A 23,988-nucleotide genomic window follows, 5' to 3' on the forward strand; every position below is an offset into this window, starting at 1 on the left:
CCAAGGCTTTTCATAGCCTGCTCCAGGCAGGCACTGCCCGGTGGCTCCTTGCCCAGGATGCGCAGGGCGAGCGGTGGCTCGGTGGCCCCGGCACCGAGTGCCCGCTTGCCGCACGGCTGCTGCCCTCGAGTGAGTGGGAGCGGGGTCTTCGGGGGCTGTGGGACAAAGCCCCCAGCCTGTGACGTGTGCTGATGGCGTGGGGATCACCTCGGCACAGCCAGGGGACGGGGTAGGGGGCACCGATGGCTGTCCCTGGGGGCTGGGGGCACCCTGGGTGCTGCTCCCACGATGTCCGGGGCTCGGTGCAGGGTGCTGCCCCCCCCCCGTACCAGCTCTGCAGCGGGGAGCCCACGGTGCCGTGGCTCCCGATAAGCATCTGTCTGTCCGTCTGCCCATCTGTCTCTCCCCCAGGGCAAATGCCATAGGATGACCGCTGCTGGTCCCCTCTTACTGGGTGTGATTTCGTCTGTCCTGTGGCTCACGCGGGGCTTCGACCCGGCTCCCAGCGCCTGCTCAGCCCTGGCCTCCGGCGTCCTGTACGGCTCCTTCTCGCTCAAGGACCTCTTCCCCACCATCTCCTCCGGCTGCTCCTGGACCCTGGAGAACCCCGACCCCACCAAGTACTCGCTGTACCTCCGCTTCAACCGCGAGGAGCAGGTCTGCACCCACTTCTCGCCCATGGTGCTGCCGCTCGACCACTACCTGGCCAACTACACCTGCGACCCGCGCGGCGAGGCCGCCAGCCCCCCGCCCTCCCCGCGGCGCCCGCAGGAGGAGGAGGAAGAGGAGGAGGAGGAGGACGAAGCCGAGCTGGAGCTGTGCGAGGGCGCGGGGCCCTTCACCTTCCTGCACTTCGACAAGAACTTCGTGCAGCTCTGCCTGGCGGCCGAGCCCGAGGCGGCGCCGCGCCTGCTGGCCCCCCAGGCCCTGGAGTTTCGCTTCGTGGAGGTGCTGCTCATCAACAACAACAACTCCAGCCAGTTCACCTGCAGCGTGCTGTGCCGCTGGCTCGAGGAGTGCCTGCAGGCGCCCGGCACCCGCCGCTGCGGCCTCACCCACGCCGGCTGCAGCTGCCAGGCGGAGAGCCCCCCGGCACCGCGCCACAACGGCTCGGGGCACGCCGCCCGCACGCCCGCCCCGCCGCCCCCCGCCGCCGCCCCCACCGAGCGCTGCTGCCCCCCCGAGCTGCATTCTGCAAATGCCAACGGGTTCGACCTGCCCGAGGTGCCGCACGGTGAGTGGGGTGCGGGGGGGGGGAGCCCTGGGGCTGGGGGTCTCCCTGCTCCGTGCAGGCTCCCCCCTGCGCAGGAGGGGGCAGGTTGGGTGCTGTGCGCGCGGAGGAGCCATCACAGGATCATAGAATATCCCGAGTTGGAAGGGACCCATAAGGATCATCGAGTCCAACTCCTGGCACCGCACCTGCTCCATCCTGCTCCTGCACGCCCCTTGGGACAGGGGTGCAAGCCGTGCGCTTTTCACGGAGCCAGCAAGCCGTGCACGGGATGAATCCTGCCCGTGTACGCTCCCTGGGGCACGGGGGTGCCCATCGGGCGCTGTGCACAGAGCAGCGAAGCCATGCAAAGGGCAAATGCTGCCCGTGCCTGCTCCCAGCTCGGGGTGCAGCTCCCCTGAGCAGTAGGCAGGCTCAGCAGAGCTGCGCAGAGCCGCAGCTCGCTCTACCCATCGCTGCTCCCCGCTCTGTGCCACGGCTGTTTTAGCACAGCCCCGGGGCTCTGCTCGCCACCTCCCCGGCCGGGCCTGCTGCTCGCCTGACCGCGAGCCGGGAGCGGGAGCCCTGTCACTCTGCATTGCTGGAGACGAGGAAAACAATTTGCAGGTAAAATGACCCTTTCCCATGGCAAATTACCCTTGACTGCTGCAGCCCGGGCGCTTGTTATTCCAGGCAGGATGTGGCGGCACGGCGGCACGGCACGGCCGGGCTGTTAACCAGGCGGAGTGAAGCCATTTGCTCATTACCAAATTGCAGGAGCCTCAAGTGCAAATAAAGCAGCCACGCTCGCCCGTGGGCACCGGGCAGCGAGCCGCCTCGCCCCGGCACTCCCTGTGCCCTGAGTCCAGGCACCCTGGGGTGTCCATACGGGCCCCGGGGGGCACACATCTGGCCAGATGTTCCCCCCCAGCGCCAGCCCCAGGCAGTGCCCGGGGCTGCAATCCCCCGCTCAGCTGTTCACGGTCTTTATCTGGGGCGATGTTGTTCCCAGCAGATTAGGTGGTGGTGGCGGTGCTGGGCTGCGTGTCTGTATAATTTCATTGGGTTTTAGCATTTGCTTCAGGAGCTAAATGTCATTACGGGCAGATCCCCCGAATAAATCCCCGGTCCATTTCAGCTGCGTGCTTATAAATCGCCTCACCCGAGGGGAGCTTCTTGATCTGATTTTTTTCTTCCTTTTTGTTTTTCCCCTTTAAATGCAACTCTGCGTGGAGGATTAAGAGCCTGGGGCCAGGCCCAGGTGCCATTCTTGGGCTCAGCCTCGCTCCCCTTCTGCCCGTGGTGCCCGGGGATGCTGCAGGGGCTGGCTCCTGCTGTGCCCTGCATTGGCAACGGGTGCCCAGGCTGGAGAATCCGGGGGGGCTGCATCTCCTGGGGGGGGGTTAGCAGCAGTGAGCGTGGCTCAAAGAGGGGTGCTGGGGCCCTTCCCGGCACACTCGGGTGCTGAGCCACCCGCCAGCTCTCCACAGACCAGCACGGCAGCGGGCTGCGAGGGCGGCAGCCAAGCTCCTGCTCCTTCCCAAATTACGTCTGACATTCAATTAAAACCCCGAGGCGCCCAGAGGTAACGAGTTATTGCAGACGGAGCCACGGGGGCAATTCGTGGCCTCGGCCGCTCTCGGCACCCCCCACACCGTGCGGACCCCGGCGCTGCGTCCCTGAGCCCCCCGGGGCTGGAGCACAGAGCGCCCTTCATGGCAGCGAGGGGGGGGCCCGGGGCTCCCACCTGGCCTCCCCCTCGCCCCCCGGGGGGAGAAAGGGCTCCTTTCAGGGCGGCAGGCAGGGCTGGGGGCTGAATGGCGCCTGTGAGCCGAGCCTTGGCGGGCGCCCAGCGCTGATCTCACCGGCTCTCCTCCGCCGAGCGCCGCAGCCGCGTGGGGGCTGGCGCCCGCCCAGCCGCTCCCCGGCCTCCCCGCTCCCGGCCCGGGTGACGCCGTGGGGTCCCCAACCCCGGTGCTGTCCCCTCTGTGCCTGGAGGGGCTGGGGGGGGGGGGGACACACGGCCACGTGCAGCCTGGCACCCGGTGGGCACCCGGTCTGTGCAGGCAGAATCCCCCGGATGGGCGGGTGTAGGGTCGGGGCGCTGTGGGGTGATTTGGGGCGCGTTGCCCCAGTGCTGTCTGTGTCCAGCTCCCTGTGTTTTTGGGGCTCCTTGCAGGTCTCAGCCCTACAGCTCTGGGGCTGGCTCGGGACCACGTTGCCCCTTGCACCAAAGCCACGGCCCCTCAGAAAGCAGCCACCAGGGCGGTGATGCCGGGACGGGGCTGCGGGCTCCCAGCTTGCGGGGATACAGCAGCCATGGGGGACAAACGGGGGTCCCCAGGAGGACACCCCCTCCCTCAAAGCTGTGCTGTGGGGCACGGTGGAGGGCTCTGGGGCAAGGCCCTGCTGGGTGCTGGGCAGCGGGGCCTGGGGGTGGCTGCGGGCAGGGCCCTGGCGCAGGCGCGATGCGGTGACAGCCGGGGATTTAGGGCCCTCCCAGGGAAATTGGATTTGGTGCCTGTCGAACACGGCTGGGGAGAGCGCCCTCGTATATCCTCCGGATTTATGGCTGCCCCCAGGCTCCCGCGGTGACGGGCGTAATTCTGCCACGCTGTTCATGGGGACGGGTGGCCCCGTGGCAAGCTCAGCGCTGTGGCCGGACAGAAACCAGGGGCAGCCCCCGGCCCCCCCAGACCCCTGCGGGGTGCCCCGAGAGGAGCCGAGGGACGCAGCCGCTCCGTCCATGGAGGAGCCTGGGCAGGGGGCCGGGCCCGGGCAGGGTCACTCCGAGTTGAAGGCAAAAGTCGGTAAATTTGGGTCTGTTTTCCGGCACCAATAAGTGTCAGTGCAGTCCGTGCTCCTGCCTGGGGCTCGTTTATCACCTGTGTGTGTTACAAAGGGAGCCGCAGCCTGCCCGGGGCACGGCTGGGTGCTCCCTGCCCGGTCCAGGCGTCCCCATGTCACCTCCCCTCCATCCCTCGGGGACATCACCGTGCCCTGCCGGCTGTGCTCAGCGAGGTGCTCACACCATCCCGGCCAGCAGCCGAGTGCCCGTGGTGCTTCGGGCTTCGTGTGCTGCCTGCCCACCCTCTGCGATGCCCGGGGGGGACACAGGTGCTTCCCAGGGGGACACGGGTGCTGCCTGGGTGCCCCTGCTGCCCGCTGGCTCCCACGGAAGCGCCTGCACCCCAATGTCACTGCCCCATGCCCGGGGTGAGTGCCTGGGAGCGTGTCGGTGTCCTGGGCACGGGGACGAGGGACACGGGGGTGGTCCCGGGGGGGCCGGGCAAGAGGAAGCCGGGGAAGGTTGCCCCCGTGCCCGCAGTGCGTGCCTCTCCGCTGAGCCCTCCACATGCCAGTTAATTTCACGCCAAGTGCTCTTGATGGATCTCTTGTTATTTTTGGTGAGCTGAGCCATAAATTTGTGCCACCTCACTGCAGCAATCTGCTAAGTGGGGACGGGAGAGCGCCGCTGCGCTCCGCTAGCCGCGTGCCCTGGGGGCGCGGGCACCCCGGGGTGCACCGGGGACGCGGGTACCCTGAAGTGCACGGGTTTATTTCAGCCCGAACAGCCAAAAAGCAGGGGTTGGCAGAGCTGTGACGTGTTTCGGGGGGGGGGGTCACGAGTGTGCTCGGCCACCTCTAGCCTTCAGGAAGCCACGTGGTGCTCAGCGTGGGGCTGGGTATCCCTGTCCCACCCTGCAACGTCCTTTGGCTCGCAGTGGCCCGGTCCCGTGCCTGCCCCTGCCCGCTCTCACCGGAGCCCTTCTCTCTTCCAGGCAATGCGGTTGAGGAGAACCAGAAGGTGAAAACCCAGTGGCCCCGGTCGGCGGACGAGCCGGGTGTCTACATGGCCCAGACAGGTACTGGGACAGGAGCAGGTGGTGCTGGGCTCGGCTGTGGGCAGGGCGGCGGAGACGGAGTGACTTCCTTTGCTTCCTGCCCACGGACTGACTTAATTTGCTCCATTTATACATTTATTTTCCTTTGCACCTTCCTCCGAGGGTTGTAAAGCAGGAAAAAAAAATCCATTAATTGTTTCGTTCAAATGTATTTATTTGGCAAATTCATCTGGGTAATTTGAGCGTGCCGCTACCCCTCCCCAGCACCCCCTGATTTATGGGTCGAGGGCTCGGAGGCGAGCGGGGAGATGGATGGCCCCAGCGCCGGGCCGTGTGTCTGGCATGCCGATCTCCTCCCCGCGGCGCTCGGCTGCTCGCGGGTCCTGCGCTGCCGGCCCCATCCTGCCCCAGGGGGGTGCTGGGCAGAGCCGGGGGGCCACCTCGGCCACCCCAACGCCAGCCCTGTGGGCAGCCCTGGCCCCCAGCCCAGCTCAGCGGGCTGTGCTGGTTCCCAGCCCCATTTCCAGCCTGCCCGTTTCCATTCCCACTGGCCAGGGGGAAGCAGGACCCCCGTGGGGCGAGCAGCCCCCCGCCTCACCCTGGGCACGGGCACCTCGCGGGATCAGAGCCTGTCTGCGGGACAAACCATCCCCTTCAGAGCCCTCCTCTGTATCTTCCTTTTTAATTTAAACTGATGGCCTTTCCCTCCGGCCTGTCCAACGGCTTCAGATAGATCATCAAGCTTAATAAGAGCCAGGTGCTTGGAAATGTCAGCGCCGCGGCTGCGCGGCGAGGGCGAGCGGTGCTGCCTGTGCCGGGCTCCCTCGGGCACCCGGGGGTCGCACAGGACCCTGTGCTGGGTCACATCCTGCGCCCAGGGCCTTGTGCCGGGCCAGATGCTGTGCCTGGGGCCCCTGCACCGGGTCTGGAAGGCGGCAGCACCGTGGTGGGGGCTCCTTCGCCCTGCCTGCGTCCTCGGTGCCAGGGCGCTCTCGGCAACTCGTCCTCGCTGCTCCCGGTGCCGGTGGGGACCCCGCGGGCTCCCTGGGCAGCCCCCAGCCCTCACCCGACGTCTCCCCGCAGGGGACCCCGCGGCAGAGGAGTGGTCCCAGTGGAGCGTCTGCTCCCTGACGTGCGGGCAGGGCTCCCAGGTGCGGACGCGCTCCTGCGTCTCCTCTCCCTACGGGACGCTGTGCAGCGGGCTGCTGCGCGAGACGCGGACCTGCAACAACACGGCCACCTGCCCAGGTACGGGGAGGCACGGGGGGGGCTTTCAGTGCCAGGACGGGGGTGCCCAGCACCGGCTGGGCACCACGGGCTGGGCGGGTGGGTGGCTGGGGACACGTCCTTGCGGGAGTCTCTCGATGGCGTGGAAAATGGGGGTGCCTGGGGGTGCGCGGGGGGGGTGGCGGCTTCGTGTGGCTGTGCAGTGGTGGCGGCAGGAGCAGCCCACCAGCCTTCCCCTGCTGCGGCAGCTCTCGGGGATCCGTGGGGGAAGGCACCTGCAGTGTGTGCCCCAGTGCCCTGCCTGCCTTGCCCTGCTCCTCTTCGTCCCCATCCCCAGCGGATGCCGGCAACCTCGGGGCTTCCCTGGGGAAATCTGGAGCTGGGGGAGAGGCAGGGGCTGGAGCCTGTGCTGTGGGGCTGGCACCAGGGGACTCGTGTGGGGCAGGAGGTGGCCGAGCTGCTCCAGCACGGTCCTGAGCAGGAGCAAGCAGGATGGATGCCTGCGGTGGCACCTGCAGTGCCATGCCCGCCTGTCTGTCTGTCCACAGTGGGGTCCGTGTGTCCTGTGTGGGACTGCGGGGGACCGGTGGGTCCAGGAGGCGCTGGGGGCTTTGCACCCCATAACACGTGGATGCTCCCCTTGGCGTGGGGGCACTGGGGCTGCTGGGGCCATCTCGGCTCGCAGAGCATCCTTTAGGACGCTCGGGAGCCCCGAGGTCCCTGAGTGCTTCCCGAGCGAGCCGAGCTTGTGCGAGTGCCACGCGTGCAGGGGCTGTGCCCGCTGCTTCAGTGCCAGGGCGAAAGAGGCTGTGCCAGGGCGGGCGGGGAGCGACAGCACCACCGGCGCCTGCTCGGGGCCTTTGGGGCGTGAAGGTGGGGAAGGTGCCGGTGCCACAGGGCGAGGAGGGGAGTGGGGACCATGCCCAGCTCCGCCGCAGAGCAGCGGCCGCGGGCACGAGGGGTCTGTGCTGCCCAGGACCCCTCGGTACCAGGAGGGAGGCGCAGGGAGGCTGCAGCCCCCGTGGGGCCGTGCCGTGACGGCGCTGTGCTGTGTTGCAGTTCACGGCGCGTGGGAGGAGTGGTCCCCGTGGAGCCTGTGCTCGGTGACCTGCGGGCGAGGGGCCAGGACCAGGACGCGGCGGTGCGTGGCCCCGCGGCACGGAGGGAAAGCCTGCGAGGGCCCCGAGCTGCAGGCCAAGCCCTGCAATATCGCGACCTGCCCGGGTCAGTACCGCTCCCCCCTCTCCCCCTGCTCCCCCCCTGCCCGCCCGGCCGCGTCCCCAGCCCTGGGACGGCCGGGGAAAGCCACGAGCCGGGAGCCAGGGCTTTGCTCCCGGTGCAGGGGCTGCAGTGGTGCACGGGACAGGCGGTACGGCCGCTGTGGCACCGCCACAGGGACCTGGCACGGCCCAGGGGCACAGGGGGGCGATGGCACGGGCTGCACCCTCCTGGCCCTATGGAGAAGCAGCTCCGTTGGCTGTGCAGGGGGGGCCTGGAGCCCCCACCACGGGCAGGAGGGGCCAGCCCCGGGGCGTGCTGGCACCTGGGGTGGCGCGGGGACGTTGTGGGGCACCGGGAGGTGGCGGGAGGGGGCTGTGGGGTCTGTGTGCGCACGGGTGGCAGCGCCGTCACCGTCTCTTTGTTCTCCTGGCATGGTCACAGCCGGGGAGGCTGTTTTGGGGCCGGTGGGCTGCGGGGACATCCCGCGTGTGGCCTGGCAAGGCTGGAGGTGGGCTGGGGGCGCGAGGAGCAGGAGGAGCCCCTGGGCTCAGGCTGCACCCACGCCCCTTCCCTCTGCAGCAGCTGTGGCAGGGCCGTGTCCCCGTGGCACGGGGCTCTTGCCATGCACCCTGCCTGCCCGCAGAGAGGCTGCCAGAGCCACGGAAGCTCCAGCAGCTCCTTCCCTGCCTGCCCCGGCCCCCGCAGCAGCGCTGGGGCTCAGGGGGTTGGCGTGGAGCAGTGCCGGGGGCTCCCAGCGGGTCCCACGGGGCGCACCTGCAGCAGGGCTGGGCGCCGCGGTGCTGTAGGGTCAGCCTCTGCGGGGCTGGGGGGCCCAGTCCCGGTGACGGGACCCCCTTGGCTGGGTCAGGGCTGGGCGCTGCCTGCTCCGGGCTTCGGCAGGCGGAGCCGGCACGTCGGTAGGCTGGACCCGTTGCACGGGGAGCGGGGCACGGGCGGCGGGGAGCCGGTGCTGCTGGCCTTGGGGGCGCTGACGCCGCTGTCTCGTTGTCCCCGCAGTGGAAGGGCAGTGGCTGGAGTGGGGCGCCTGGAGCCGCTGCTCCGTCACCTGCGCCAACGGCACGCAGCAGCGCACGCGCAAGTGCAGCGTCTCGGCCCACGGCTGGGCAGAGTGCCGGGGGGCCCACGCCGACGCCCGCGAGTGCTCCAACCCCACGTGTCCCAGTAAGGCCCCGCGCGCTGGGGGCGGGGGGGGCGAGGCGGGGGGCACGGCACGCTGCTGGCACTGTGCGTCGTGGCGTGGAGCATCGGCACGTGGCCGGGCTGCGAATCTGCCTTCAAGCTGATGCGGCGTCACCATCGGTGATGCCAGGCTGCTGGCACCCTGCGGTGTCACCGTTTGGTGTCACCATCGGTGATGCCGGGCTGCTGGCACCCTGCGGTGTCACCGTTTGGTGTCACCATCGGTGATGCCGGGCTGCTGGCACCCTGCGGTGTCACCGTTTGGTGTCACCATCAGTGGCGACAGGCTGCTGGCACCCTGCGGTGTCACCGTTTGGTGTCACCGTCGGTGACGTGATGGTGCCGGCAGCTCGCACACCCCTCGTTGCGGATGTGGGTGCGTGGGGAGCAGGACGCCAGGGGTGATGCTGGGGACCGGCAGCCTCCCCCCTCGCGCCGGTCGCTGCCTCCAGACGCATCCCAGCAGGAGGTGTCTGTGCTGGGCGTCCCTGCTGGCCCCCGGCTGTGTGCTGGGTACTGCGGGGGCTGTCGGTGCCCGGGGGCTGCAGGTCCTGGTGCACTGGGGGCGTGCAAGCTCTTGTGCACGTACCCAGGGCAGCTCGGTGCCCGTCCCACCGCCCCGCTGCCTCCTGGGGCTCAGGGATGGGGACACAGGGCAGGGGGAGTCAGCCAAAGGGCAGAGCCCGTCCTCTTCCTGCCCTTCGACTCCCCTGCATCCGTTGCCGGCACAGAGGGAGGTGGGGGCTGCCCTGTGCCGCAGGGTGGGAGCGGGTCTGCGACGTGCCGGGGTGCCCTTGGGCAGCCGCACGGGAGCAGCCAGGCGTGCTGCACGGGGGCGTTTGTCTCGGAAGGAGATTTAAATTATCGATCCAGGGACTTAATCCCCGTGGAGCTTTCCATCCGCGGCACGGCGGGCAGCCACAGCAGGGGCCCACCAGCCCTGCCCCATCCTCTGTCCCTGTCCCCCCCCCCCCCCCCCCCCGTGGCCCTGGGTGTCACCCACCACGCCGAGCCGGGCGTCCCGCGGCCGGGGGCCCCCACCGTGTCCCTGCCCCGCAGCCGACAGCAAGTGGGGCCCCTGGAACCACTGGAGCCTCTGCTCCAAGACCTGCGACACGGGCTGGCAGCGCCGCTTCCGCATGTGCGAGGGCACCGGCGTGCAGGGCTACCCCTGCGAGGGCACGGGCGAGGAGGTGAAGACCTGCAACGAGAAGAAGTGCCCAGGTACGGGGCAGCCCCCGGCGCCCGCCCCCGGTGCCCGTGCCGCGCCTGACCCCCCTCTCGCCCCGCAGCCTACCACGAGATGTGCAAGGACGAGTACGTCATGCTGATGACCTGGAAGAAGACCGCCGCCGGGGACGTCATCTACAACAAGTGTCCCCCCAACGCCACAGGTGAGGGGCACGGGGAGGGCGGTCCCCAGTCCCCCGGGGGCTGCAGGGGACGGGCAGAGGCGGCTGATGGGGACACGGCTCCTGTGCTGGCCTCGAGCCCCCTGCCCCTTGTGTCCCGCGCAGGGTCCGCCAGCCGCCGGTGCCTGCTGAGCCCCCACGGGGTCGCGTACTGGGGTGTGCCCAGCTTTGCCCGCTGCATCTCCCACGAGTACCGATACTTACATCTCTCAGTAGGTGCACGCTCTGGCACGGCCCCCGTCCCCAGGGGTCCCCAGCCCCTGCTGCCCTCCCCTGCTGTCCCCAACCGGGGCAGGGACCCCTCACCACTCCCTGTGCTGCGGGGGTGGGGGGGGGGGTTAATTCATCACCCTGGCTGCTGGCACCAGTCGGATGCCACATGGGGAAACAGATGGGTCCCTGGGCAGGGCTGGGAGGGAGGACAGCGTCCTGCAGCTGGAAGGGGACCCCAGACCCGCTGTGTCCTCAGGAAGTGGCTCTCGGGATGGGAAGGACCCCCCCAAGCCCCCATGTCCCACTGCTGCCCAAATTGGTGCAATTAGCTCTGAAGTGCCCCTGGCTCTGGGCATGGCGAGGGGCCGGGGGCACAGAGCGCCTCGGGAGGTGCTGGCAAGTGGGGTGACACCCGTGTCCCGTCCCCCCCCCGCCGTACAAGCTGCGGGAGCACCTGGCCAAGGGGCAGCGGGTGCTGGCGGGCGAGGGCATGTCGCAGGTGGTGCGGAGCCTGCTGGAGCTCATGGCCCGCAAGACCTACTACAGCGGGGACCTGCTCTTCTCCGTGGAGATCCTGCGCAACGTCACCGACACCTTCAAGAGGGCCACCTACACCCCGTCCTCCGAGGACGTGCAGGTACCGAGCCGGGGACGTGGGGGGCACCCCGGGGAGGTGGCAGCGGTCGCTCCCCCAGCCCCGCTGACCCCCGTCCCCGCAGCGCTTCTTCCAGGTGGTGAGCTACATGGTGGACGCGGAGAACCGGGACAAGTGGGAGGACGCGCAGCAGGTGAGCGGCGCGGGGCTCGGGCGGGTGGCCAGGCTGGCCACGGTGACCCCCTTCCCCACCCCTGCGGACACCCCCGAGCTGCTCGCCCTCCCGCAGGTCTCTCCCGGCTCCGTGCACCTGATGAAGGTGGTGGAGGACTTCATCCACCTGGTGGGGGACGCGCTGAAGGCTTTCCAGAGCTCCCTCATCGTCACCGACAACCTGGGTGAGCGGCGGGGCGCGCAGGGGACGCGGCGGGCGCGGGGAGCCGGCTGCTGACGCCCGCTGTGCCCCGGCAGTGATCAGCATCCAGCGCGAGCCCGTCTCCGCCGTCTCCAGCGACATCAACTTCCCCATGAAGGGGCGCCGGGGCATGAAGGACTGGGCGCGCAGCTCCGAGGACAAGCTCTTCATCCCCAGGGAGGTGCTCAGCCTCGCCTCCGCCGGTACGGTGCGCTGGGCGCGTGTGAGCTGGCGTCGCGTGGCGCACGCACCCGGGGCTGTGTGGGCGTGTGGGTGTGCACGTCTGGTGCTGTGCACACGTGTGAGCGTGCACCTCCAGGAGACTGCGTGTGGACGGGTGTGCACGTGCGTGAGCTGGTGTGTCTGGGGCTGCGTGGGGGCAGGTTTGTGGCTGGCACATCTGGAAGTGTGCGTGCGTGTGCGAGCACGCGGGTGGCATCCTGCCAGCCCACGGCTCTGCAGGTCTCCGTGCCAGCACCCGTGTCGGAGGGGGCGCGTGTTCTCGCCCCCGTGTCTGGAGCAGCCGCGTGGGCTCGCCCGTGTCTGCGTCTGCTCGCCGGGTGCACGTGTGCCGTGCGTGCCCGCGCGTGTGCCGGGCGCTGGCTCCGCGCCTTCCCCGGGCCCCGGCGCCGCTCTCCTTCCCCTCTCTCCGCAGAGCTGGACGAGTCGTCCCACTTCGTCATCGGGGCCGTGCTGTACCGCACGCTGGGGCTGATCCTGCCCCCGCCCAGGTGAGTGGGGCTGCCCCGCTGCCCCCACAGTGTGCCCCCGTCCCTGTGACAGCCGCTGTCCCCTCCCCGCAGGGCCCCCCTGGCCGTCACCTCCAAGGTGCTGACGGTGACCGTGCGCCCGCCGACCAAGCCTGCCGAGCCCCTGGTCCTGGTGGAGCTCTCCCACGTCATCAACGTGCGTGTCCCCTCGTCACCGCTCCTGTCCCATTGCTCTGAGGGCACTGGGGAGCTGGGCAGGTCCCCGGGGGGGCCAAACACCCCCTGGGGGCTGGCAGCGGGCAGTGGGCGCACTGCTCACCCCCCCGTCTGTCCGCAGGGCACGTCCCACCCGCAGTGCGTCACCTGGGACTACTCGAGGACGTGAGTGGGGCGCGGGGGGCAGCGTGGGCAGCCCCACTGAGGGGGGGGCGATGCTGGGAGGTGGGGCCGGGCTGTCCCCGTGCCCCGGCGGCACCGAGTCCCCGGGGGAGGGACGTGCAGCAGGGCTCCAGCAGCAGGATGGCGTTCCTCGCGTGGGTATCGATTTGCTCCCGCGTGCTGCCGGAGCCGGATGCCTCCCGCCTGCCAGATGCAATTTGTTAGCACGGCGCTGTGGCAGGAGAGAGGGAAAGTAGGGCACGGCGGGGGGGGGGGGGGCTGTGCTGTAGGGTGGGGGGGCAGCACCTGGGGGTGCTCTGCGCCTTTGGGGTCACCGGTGCCGGTGCAGCCCCCCGGGGAGCCTGGGGCACCGCAGCGTGGCTCCTGCGGTGATGGGGAGGCGCGGGGCTGTGCAGAGCGTGGTGGGTCTCAGCCTGCCCGGGGGCACACGTCCCCAGCTGTCCCGCAGACCGAGGTCCCCATCCCCTGTGGCTGCGTTCCCTGTGCCATGCGCACGGCCAGCGTCCCCACGGGGCTCCCCCTCCTGGCATTGTCCCTTGCAGGGGTGGCCCTGGGGCTGCCCAGGAGCGTTTACCCCGAAGGTTTGGCTTTGCAGAGGGTCCCTGTGCCGGGTGCAGGAGACCCCTGGGACTGCCTCTGCCCCCCGTGGCAATGCCCCAGCCCCTCTCCATCCCCACCAGCCTCCTCCCAGGCCTGGCCCCCTCCCTCCTGCGGTTTCAGTTCGCCGCCCCCCCCCCCCCCCGCCCCCGGTCTGGATGGGATGATTAAAGACCAAGGCTCGGTGCCGCACAGCTCCCCGGGGGGGTATCAGTGCCTCGGGCCCTGCTGCGGGCTCAGGGCAGCCACCCCGGCCAGGACCAGCGAAGGGTTGAACGAGGAGCGCCGAGGGGCTGCGTGTGGGTCTGATCACTTCAAATTGCTCGCTCCCTCGCTCTCGTCCCGTTAATCAGGGATGCTGGCTTGGGAAACTGGGACACGGAGGGCTGCCAAACCCTGGAGACCCTCCCGGCGCACACCAAATGCCAGTGCCGCCAGCTCGCCACCTTCGCCGTCCTCGCCCAGCTGCCCAGAGACCTGGTAGGGGACGGGGATGGCGCACGGGGAGGGGGGGGGGGACACCGGGGGCGGGGGCACTCCCTGGGCTGTGGGGCCTGGCCGAGGTGGGGGTCCTGGGGCAGGGTGGGGTGGGCAGGGGCTACAGGGGCACGGGTGGCACGGGGGGGATTTCAGACCGGGGGGGCTCCCCGAGGAGGGGGACCCCTGTGCCCCCAGCACCCTGAGGGTGCGCTGGGGCGGGCAGGGTGCCGCAGGGCTCTGCATCGAGGAGGGGTCAGAGCCCTCCTGGCACACGGCCCCGGCCCCCCCCACCCCATTGCTATTCCACCCGCATCCCCCGTCGGCATGGAGCTGGGCACGGGTCCCCGGGAATGCGTCTCGGCCGCACCGCCACCACCGCTCGCCCCCCTCCGTTGGCACACGGGGGGGTCCCCAACCGGGCGGGACAGAGGGGCACGGCAGGGGGCAGGGAGCAGCCACAGCGGGGCTGGGCTCAGCCTTCCCCCCCCCCCTCCCCTTCCCTGCCAGGCCATGGACCCCTCGGGCACCCCCTCGGTGCCGCTGATGATCGGCTGCGCTGTCTCCTGCATGGCCCTGCTGACCCTGCTGGTGATCTACGCTGCCTTCTGGAGGTGACCGCCCCGGTGGCTCTGGGGACAGTGGGGACCCTTGCGGGGGGGGGGGGGGGGGGGGGGGGGCGTGAGAGATGTGGGGAGGGGGCGCGAAGGGGGACACGGCGTGAGCAAAAGCTGAGCTCAGCGTGGGTAAAAGCAGCGTGCAGGGAAGGGACGCGGGGTGGGAGAGGTGCCCTGGCGGTGCGCTGCTGTCCCCGGGGCAGCACGGGGGGGACGCGGGACGAGGGGGGGACACGGGACAAGGAGGGGATGGGCCGGTGCCCTGGCCCCACGCCACTGTCCCCCCCCTCTCCCGCAGGTTCATCAAGTCAGAGCGCTCCATCATCCTGCTCAACTTCTGCGTCTCCATCCTGGCCTCCAACATCCTCATCCTCGTGGGGCAGTCCCAGATGCTCAGCAAGGTGGGCACAGCGCCGTGCCACGGGCTGGGGTCCGAGCCCCCCGGGGCGGGGGGGGGGGGGGGGGCGCGCGGCTTCTCCCAGGGGCAGATTGGATTTGGATTAACTCAATCTCGGGATTAAACTCTTTGCGTGGCGGCGGCTTTGACACAACCCTCGCCCAGGCGTGGGCGTTTAACCGCCGCGGTGCTGGCGCGTGGCCGTGCCGCATCCCCTAAGGCGCCGCGTCCCCGGCACAGGGCGTGTGCACCATGACGGCCGCCTTCCTCCACTTCTTCTTCCTCTCCTCCTTCTGCTGGGTGCTGACGGAGGCCTGGCAGTCCTACCTGGCAGTGATCGGCCGGATCCGGACACGCCTGGTCAGGAAGCGCTTCCTCTGCTTGGGATGGGGTAAGGGCCTGGGGGGGGCTTTGGGGGGCAGGGGGGAGGCACCGCGCACCCTTCCCGGTACCCGCAGGGGTTGTTGAATCCCTCCGAGGGAAGATGAGGCACGGGGGACAGCAGCCTCTGTGTGTGGCACCTGTGACCGGCCAAGCTGTGGGGAGCTGCCAGAAGGGCCCCGATCCGTGTCCCCATCCGTGGGGGCTGTCCCGGGGGGGGCACAGCACCGCTGCCCCCCTGCAGCTCGGCCCCGTCTCCCCTCCCTCCTCCAGGTTTGCCAGCCCTTGTGGTCGCCGTCTCCGTCGGCTTCACGCGGACCAAAGGCTACGGGACGGCGAGCTAGTACGTGGGGCTGGGGGGGTGCAGGAGCGTGGCAGCAATGTGGGGTCAGGGCACGGGGACGGGGATGGAGCAGGGGGTGTCCCCCCCCCCCCCCCCACGACCCCTGACACCCCCGGTCCCCGCAGCTGCTGGCTCTCGCTGGAGGGCGGCCTGCTCTACGCCTTCGTGGGACCCGCTGCCGTCATTGTGCTGGTAGGCTGCCCCCCCTCGGACCCCAAACCCACCCCCCAAAACTCCCCCTTGGCTCGGGGGGGGCCATGACGGCCCTAACCCCAGCTCTCTTCCCCCCCCAGGTGAACATGCTGGTCGGCATCATCGTGTTCAACAAGCTCATGTCCCGCGACGGCATTTCAGATAAGTCCAAAAAGCAGCGAGCTGGGTAAGTGCCCTGCGCCCGGCGGGGCTGTGCCGGGGCCACCGCAGAGCCCCCTGCCCTGCCGGGGGGCCCGGGGGGGCCGTGGGGGTCCCTTGGGAGCGGGGCTGAGCACGGGGCAGACTTCACCGCACCGGTGGGCGGTGGGACCGAGCCCGGCGCAGCCGCATGCTGGGGGCTGCCGGGGGGGGGGACAGCGGATGGGGAGGGGGCAGCCACCCCGTGCATCCCCCAGGGCCAGGGGGAGCCGCTCGCTGCGGACCCCCCCGCACCGCCAGGGGAGGGGGCTGAGCCCACCCGCCCGTCCCGGCTGCCGCTTGGCCACCCCTGCTCGCCATTAACCGCTGTGCCGCCGCCCCGACTAACCCGGCTCTCTCTCTCTCTCTTTCTTTTTTCTCCCTCCATTTGCTTTCTGCCCTGTCCGTCCATCCGTCCGTCTGTCCGTCCGTCCATCCGTCCGTCCATCCATCCGTCTGTCCGTCCGTCCATCCGTCCGTCCGTCCGTCCATCCGTCCGTCCATCCGTCCGTCCATCCGTCCGTCCATCCGTCCGTCCATCCATCCGTCTGTCCCCATCCTGCCCTCCCCCGGCCTTGCTGTCCCCCGCCTGCCTCCCCGCGTGGCCCGGTCCTGGCCGCGGGGGTGCCGGGGGGGGGTGGTGGTGGTGGGCTCGTAGCTCGAAGCCCCCCCCCTGCGGCAGCCTGCTGCTGAAATGCACCAAGTGCGGCGTGGTGTCCAGCGCCGCCATGACCTCCGCCACCGCCAGCAACGCCATGTTAGTGCCCGCTGCGCCCCCGCCCCGAGCACAGCCTGGCACCGGAATTTTGGGGAGGGGGGGTCATGGGGGGGTGGGGGAGGGTTAGGGTGGGCTCTGGGCACCCCCTTTCCTCCTGGGGATTGGGGCCGGGGGTCCCGCGGGCAGGGAGAAGGCTGAGTGCTCGGGGCGGCCCCCGGGCACGGGGGGCACACGTTTCCCCCCCCCCCCCCCCCCCGCAGCCATCACGCCTGCATGGCTTCCCGCAGGGTCACCTCATCGCCTCCGCCGGGGCGCGGGGGCTCGGCCCCTCCTGCCCGGGGTGGGGGGAGCGGGGAAGGCATCGCCGAGGGGGGGCGGTGATGGGAGCATCCCCGGGACCCCTTCTGTGGCACGTGAGCCCCCCCCTGGGTACTGGCTGGGCCGTGTGGGATGGGCTGTGACACTGCCACCCCCATCAGCCTGCTGGCCATGCTGCCAGGGGTTTGGGCCCCCAAAAGCAGGGCTGAACCCCCCCCCCCCCCCCAATTTCTTCTGCCGCCTGGGGGAGGCTGAGGGTCACCCCGCGGCCCCCCAGCACCATTGTGGGTCCAGCTCTGCAGGATGGGGGCACGCAGAGCCCCGTCCCCCTCACCCCAACGCGGGCAGTGCCGCCAGCGCCGGTGCGGGGATGCGGAGCAGGAGGGGGGGGGCGCTCGGTGCCAGGGGGGTTTTGGGCACCGGGCTCTGCACCGTGCGAGTGTGGGCTCCCCGGGGAGTTGGGGGGGGGGGGCTCAGGGCTCTGCCGGGGATGCCCCCGTGGTGGGCTCACCCCCGCCCCTCTCTCCCTGCCCCAGGGCATCGCTGTGGAGCTCCTGCGTGGTTCTGCCTCTGCTGGCGCTGACCTGGATGTCGGCCGTGCTCGCCATGACCGACCGGCGCTCCATCCTCTTCCAGGTCCTCTTCGCCGTCTTCAACTCCGTCCAGGGCTTCGTCATCATCACCGTGCACGGCTTCCTGCGCCGAGAGGTGGGGCGGGGGCACGGGGGGGGGGGGGGGTACACCGGCCGCGGGGGGGGCACCCCGGCCGCGGGGCCGTGACCGGCTGCGTCCCCCCAGGTCCAGGACGTGGTGAAGTGCCAGGTGGGGGGGTGCAGGGGCGAGGAGAACGAAAACTCCCCCGACTCCTGCAAGAACGGGCAGGTGCAGATCCTGGTGAGTGCGGCAGCGCTGGCGCGGAGCGGGGCAGGGCCCCCTGCATGCCCTGCTGGTCCCGGTGCTGGCCAAGATGCATTCACTTCCCCGCCTCTCTCTCTCTCTCTCTTTTCCTCTCCTCTGTCTCTCTCTCTCTCGCTCTCTCCCTTTTCCCCCTCTTTCTGTATTTTTATAGACAGATTTTGAAAAGGACGTTGACCTGGCGTGCCAGACAGGTGAGGTCTCTGCCGGGGACGCGTGCTGGGGACGGGGACGCGTGCTGGGGACGGGGACATCGTGGTGCCACTCCTGGAGGGGCAGGCAGTTTGTGGGGTGGGTGCAGTGCCGGCGCACGGGGGCTCGGTGCCCCGAGGGCTGCGCGGTGCTGGCTCCGACGCGCTGCCTGCCCACAGTGCTGTTCAAGGAGGTGAACACCTGCAACCCCGCCACCATCACCGGCACCTTGTCCCGCATCTCCCTGGACGGAGACGAAGACCCCAAGCTCAACACCAGCTCGGAGGGCGGCCTGGGCTTCTCCAGCCTGCCGGGCAACATCCCCGCGCCCAGCATCCTGGTGCAGGTGCCCAAGATGACCCCCAACGTGGTGGCGGAGCTGGGCGAGCCGCCGGCGCAGCCGGTGGGGCTGGAGGCGCAGGGCCCCGTGTACCTGTGCACCGAGAGCAGCCTGCGGCCCGTGGACTACGGCTGGCTGCGGGCCCCGGAGCCGCCGCGGGAGAGCGACTACATGGTGCTGCCGCGCCGCAGCGCCAGCCTCAAGCCCTTCCAGCGAGAGGACGGGCAGCTCGAGGAGGGGGCGCCCGGAGGGAAGGGGCGCCCGGCGTGCGAGGGGGACGCCTACCCCAGCTTCATCTCGGTGGAGCACGTCAACGTGAACCTGAGCCAGCCCTACGGGACGGTGAAGCACCCCTACGGGCTCCAGTTCAAGCAGCACCCCACGGTGCGGCAGATCCTGGCCTCGGAGCTGTCGGAGCGCAGCCGCACCATGCCCCGCACCGTCCCCGGCTCTGCCATGAAAGTGGGGTCCTTGGAGGTGAGCGGGGGCCCTGGGGAGCACGGGGCTGGGGTGGGAGCCTGCTCGTGTGCTAGGGGCGTGCATGGGGTGGGGAACGCCTGGGAGAGGGACGGGTGAGCATGCACGAGTGTGTGTGCGTGCGCAGGGTTGCAGATTTGCCGTTTCTGTGCTTGCTGCCTGGCATCCTATAATCTGCTCGGGGCTGGCTCGGCGGAGCAGCCGGGCTCTGCCTGGGGCTGCTGCGCTCCCCCCGGCCCTGCAAAGACTTTTCCCTTGTCTTGTCTGCCTCCTCCCCGCTGCTCCGGCCCCGTGCACCCCCTGCCAGAGGAAGAGGTTGCGGTACTCCGACCTGGATTTCGAGGTGAGCCAAGCATGCGGGGTGGCACCCGACACGGGTGGGTGCCCGCGGGCTGGCCCTGGCTCTGCCGCAGCCCTGCCTCGGCCTGAGCGAGGCTGGGGGAGCAGAAGCCAAGCTCTGAGGAGTTTTACACCAGGCCATAAAGAGCATCGGCTCTTGATTAAAACGCCAGCGCTGAGTGGGAGTATTTTAGCTGGCTTTATGGGAGGAGACGGAGCTTGGCAGCGGTGCCGCTTGGCTGGCAGCAGGGACTTTGTGTGTCCCCAAGTGGCCCTGGGCTGGGGACAGGGACGGGGACGGGGTCAGGGACGGGGTCAGGGATGGGGACAGGGATGGGGACAGGGTGTGTACGGGCACAAACCAACGTCGGCGGGCCCTGCTCTCGCCCTGCAGAAGGTGATGCACACGCGGAAGCGCCACTCCGAGCTCTACCACGAGCTCAACCAGAAGTTCCACACGCTGGACCGGTACCGGGCCCCCGCTGCCGGCACCTCCAAGGTGAGGTCCTGGGGGTTGCATCCTGCCCGGCCTCCCCCTGCATGGACCAGGGTGCTCGGGGCAGGATGGGGGAGCTGGGGCTGAGCCCGGCAGCAGGGAGGCTGCTGGGGCTGAGCGCCGCGTCTTGTCCGCAGCGAGAAAAGCGGTGGAGCGTCTCTTCGGGCGGCGGGGAGAAGGGCACGGCCACGGTAAGTGCCGGAGCCTGGATGGGGCTGGATGGAGGCCGGGGGCTGTGCCCCGTGGCTGGGGGGCCGGGGCCGTGCATTGTGTGATCTGCAGCCCCTGCCTTGCCCCGCAGGATGCGGCCGGCCCCGATGCGCAGCAGCCGCCGGCCGCGCCGCCCAAGCCGTGGAGCACGTTCAAGGCGATGACGTTGGGCTCCCTGCCCAGCGCCCACCGCGACCGGCTCGAGCTGCGCTGCGCCGACTGGGAGGGTCCCTGCGCCGGCCTGGATGCGGCCGACGGCGATTTCCAGACGGAGGTGTGAGGGGGGAGCCCCAGCGCCCTGCCCGCCGCCGCCTTCGCCCGGGGCACCCCGCAGCAGGAGCAGCCCGGACGCCGCCTTTGCTCCATCCTCCTCCGCACCTGGGGGGGGGTCCCTGCGGGGGGAACCGTGCGTGCCCGCCGCCCCCCGCCTGTCGCCGTTGCGGTTCCTCCTCCCCACTGCTCCCCCCCCGGGACATGGGTGCGGAGGGGACACGCGCACCCCCACGCACCCCCACCGATCACTTGCGCACCCGCTCGGCACCCGCCCGGCCGCCGAGGCCCTGGCATCTCCGTTCTTTTCTACCGGGACGTTTCTTCACGCAGTGCACCGTGTGCACGCGCGCGGCGGCTCCGGGCACCCCGCGCCGGGTGGCCCCGTGGCCGGGCGCCCTCGCCCCGTGGCCGCCCCCTCCCAGCCGTCCCCACCGTCCCCCCCTCCACGGGGCAGGTGCTGTCGTTGTTGGAAATAAAAGTTCACTCTCTGTGGTGCCGTGGGGCCGCGGCCGCCGCCTGCTGCTTCGTGTCCCAGCGCCGGGATGGGGACGGGGTGACGGCCACCCCCTGGGGACCTGGGTCCCCGGCACCGATCCTGCTGGCCGGAGCTGAACCTGCCCCCGTGCGCTGCTGTGCAAAGGAGCGTCGTGTTGCAGGAGCTGAGCGGTAAATTACACGGTAATTAATCTATGAGCAAATGAGTAACTTCGGAGGCAATTACCCTGCAATCTAAGAGGGAACGTGGGGCGCCTCGCGCTGCCCCAGCAGCTCCGGCTGCCGGCTGCTGCCCGCCACCGTGCCCCTGCCTCGGAGCTGGGGGGGCAGGGGGCTGGGCGAGGAGGGTCCCGGCCATGGGGGGAGAGCAGAGGTGGGACCCGAGTCTGGGGCAGCCCCCAGGGAGAGGAGCTTGGGGACTAACGAGGTCTGGGTAGTGTTAACCCCCAGTGTGCACCAGGGGATCAGCACCGAAGCCCCCTTGTGGTGCGCCCTAATACTCCAGGAGGGCTGTGCTGGTGGGAAGCACCCCCTGGGCATGGCTGGGGGGTCCCTGGCAGAAATCCGAACTTCCCTCGGGGCTCGTTTCAGCTGGGACACGCTTGGCAGTGGCTGGGGGTGAGCAGGAAGCACCCCATGGTGCTCCCCTTTTGGACAGGCGATGTTCTGCGGGGACCCAGGGTCTCCATAAGAAGGATGCTGCCCGGTTTGGACTTGAGACCTCCAAGGTGCTGGTTTGCTCCTCACCTCCGTAGCGGTGCTGTGCGGGGCTCTCCAGCTCCCCCCAGCTCCCCCAGCCTCCCAGTGCCCCACCAGAAGCTTACTGGTTCCCACTGGTGTGCGGCCAGCAGCGGAGTGGTGCCAGCCAGGGGGTGGCTGAGGGCACAGGCGATGCGCACCCAAAGGCCCCCCAGCCACCGCCCCCAAAGCGAGGGTCTCTCCTCGGCCCCTGGCTGCCCCATCCCATGCTAATTGCACAGCCCAGCTCATCCCAGCGCTGCCCAGTTTGGGTCCTGGTGCTGGGGCTGGAGGCTGCAGTGCTGGGAGTAGGGAAGCGGTGAGCCAGCGCTGTGCTGGGGCCAGCTCCAGTTGTGCAACATCTGGGGGCCACGGACGGCAGTGGGGGGGGATCGGGGCTGGGGCTGGGGCTCGGTGCTGCAGCAGGGGCTCAGCTGCAGGGCTGGGGCTGAGGCTGAGCTCCCCGGGACGGTGCTGGGGGCTCTGGTCCCCCCCCCCAGCACTGCTCGCTGCTCTCTTGGCCAGGCTGCTCCTTTTGCTAAGAATAGCAGCCGCCCGTTCCTTGGGAGCCTTCTCTGCCTCCCCCCACGCTCCGATCCAGCCCGTCCCGTGCTTCGGGGGACCCAGGGCCGGCCCCCGGTCCCTTCTTTCCCTCCCCAGCCCGCCGCAAGAAGCCGCGTCAGGGTTTCCTGGGGCATCTGGTGGCAATTAGCAGCTTTTATTACTCATGGAGACGCCATATGCGGTGAGGGAACGGAGCCCGCCCCAGCGGCGCAGGATCGTGGGGGGACGGGGAGGGGGCTGGAGGGGGGTTCGTGGTGCTGGCAGCCATCTATGGGGTGCGGGGTGCACAAGGGGGGGGGGTCACCAGACCCAAATCCTGCTGTGGGCAGGCGGTTTTGTGGCACCGGGAGGTGCCCAGAGGCTGGGGGCAGCGGGCCCAAAGATGGGTGCTTATGGGGGGGTTCGGGGGGGGGGGGGGGGGGCAGAGCAGGTTGGAGAGCGCCGCAGCCATTTTCCATCTGCAGCTTCCATCTGAGCCGCTGCGCTCCACAGAGCAGCTCCCCGTGCCAAAAAACGCTCGGTTTTGGGGAGCGGAAACGATGGAGAAAACACTCAGACGGCGAGCGGGCGGCACGGAAAGTTCCTCGCCTGGCTTCCCGGTGCCTCCCCTTCCCGGCGGTTCCACCAAAAAGGGGGAAAGCTGCTGCTTTTAGTGCTGCTGCTGCTGCAGCCGCTCGCTGCCGGCCTGGAAAGAAGCCCCCCTGGGCCGCTTCCTTCCCGGCAAACGTCGGAATCTGGGGGTTTGTGCCCAGACCGGTGCCCGAATCCCTGCCGCAGGAATTCCCTCCCGCGCCCGGCGTGCCCGCGCTGCGCGGCACAGGCGCGGATGCGGGGCTGGAGGCGGGGAGCCCCACGGGAGCGAGGCCGAGCCACAGGACGCCCCGATCGCAGGCAAATTGTCTCAAGCTTTTGAAAATTGCAGGGCTCTGCTCCGGATCGGGTTTCTTGGCCGCTGGCACTGCTGTTTCTTGGAAATCCAGCTTGCCTCGGCATTTTCCATGGCGGGCCGGTGGGCAGGGGCCTGCGGTCTTTTCCCATCATTGCTCCCGTGCCTGTTCCCATCCCCCTGGGCATGGCCAGGATGGGGCCCCGTGCTGAGGAGCTTGGTTTTCTGCTCCAGGGGATGCCAGCACGAGCTGGAGGCAACTTCACCCCCTTTGCAGAGCTCGAGGCCATTGGCACTGGGGAGCCTTTGGCAGAGCTGGGCAAGAAACCAGCCCTGAGCCTGTACCCAGAGCTGGGGGAGCAGGATCCGGCCCCCTTCCCCGTGCATGGGCACAGCCCAGGAGAGCACACAGGGCTGGGGTTTCCGCACTGGGGCCAGTGGGGTCCCTGTGTGCCACCAGCCTGGGGACAACCTGCTGGAGGGGGAAACTGAGGCAGGGGAAGAGCAGCGTGAGGGATAGCTGCGAGCCCCAAAGCGACTCGCAGCTGAATTTGAGGGTGCTGGGAGCTGCTGGCCATGCCGGCACCACCGAGGGGTGAGAGGAAGGGGTGAGGCTGCCCCTCAAGCCCCTGCAGCGCCCGCCACAAGGTTCACAAATCCTGCACCTGCTCCTGCTCCTGCTCCTGCTCGCGCCCGGCATTTGGCACTGCCGGGAGGCCTTGAATGGAGAAGAGCTCGGGGTGAATAATTGTCCAATAAAAAGGAATTATAAAAGTTTCGTTATGTTTCATAGCCACTTGCTTTAATTAGCCTTAATTACTACAGTAGGCGACTCGCGGAAGAATTGAACGCTCTGTCACCGCATCTCAGGGGCTGTCGGCTGGATAAATGGCAGAGCCGAGGCGCGCTTCAAACGCAGAGCTCGCTTGGTTTGCCCGAGACAGCTTATTTACTGTGGGCTGAATAAATATCAGTTGTTAATTAGAGCACGTTTATTGAGATGCATGCGTCCCTAACACACATTTGTAAAGCTTCAGTGTAAATAGATTCATCATCATTTGGGAGGAGAGCGGCTGAGCAGGGGCACGTCGGTGCCGTGCCGCGCCGGGGGCGAGGGGACACAGAGGACAGCCACGGCTGCTCTGCAGCCCCCAAACCCCAACCCTTGTGGGTCAGCGGCTGTCTTGGCTGGGCCCGCTCCCTGCCCTCTCCCTGCCCATTCCCTGCCTGTTTCGTGCCCATTCCCTGCCTGGGGGGCTGTGGTGGAAAGCCATCAGCTCTACCGCTGGAGACGAAAAGGAGCCCGGGCAGCCTCAGGGACGCGATCCCAGGGCTCAGCTGAGCTCCGACCCCAGGGTCCTCATCCTGGCTGGGCTGT

At 69.4% G+C, this 23,988-nt stretch overlaps 1 protein-coding gene across 1 annotated transcript; it reads left to right on the plus strand.

Moving 5' to 3' along the window:
* Positions 1-426: 426 nt before the first annotated feature.
* ADGRB2 (adhesion G protein-coupled receptor B2) lies at positions 427-19,934 on the plus strand. Its single transcript, XM_050715183.1, has 30 exons — positions 427-1,234; positions 4,993-5,076; positions 6,139-6,303; positions 8,521-8,685; positions 9,763-9,927; positions 9,996-10,097; positions 10,221-10,327; positions 10,771-10,965; positions 11,048-11,116; positions 11,213-11,321; positions 11,395-11,541; positions 11,994-12,069; positions 12,142-12,244; positions 12,386-12,429; positions 13,398-13,524; positions 14,032-14,135; positions 14,437-14,539; positions 14,776-14,926; positions 15,190-15,259; positions 15,385-15,451; positions 15,553-15,638; positions 16,308-16,406; positions 17,222-17,393; positions 17,484-17,579; positions 17,755-17,794; positions 17,972-18,609; positions 18,917-18,952; positions 19,343-19,447; positions 19,582-19,635; positions 19,746-19,934. The coding sequence occupies exons 1-30, from the start codon at positions 427-429 to the stop codon at positions 19,932-19,934; spliced, it is 4,476 nt and encodes a 1,491-aa protein (XP_050571140.1).
* The last annotated feature ends 4,054 nt before the right edge of the window (positions 19,935-23,988 follow it).

Source organism: Cygnus atratus, chromosome 23, assembly GCF_013377495.2.
Source record: "Cygnus atratus isolate AKBS03 ecotype Queensland, Australia chromosome 23, CAtr_DNAZoo_HiC_assembly, whole genome shotgun sequence".
NCBI lineage: Eukaryota > Metazoa > Chordata > Aves > Anseriformes > Anatidae > Cygnus > Cygnus atratus.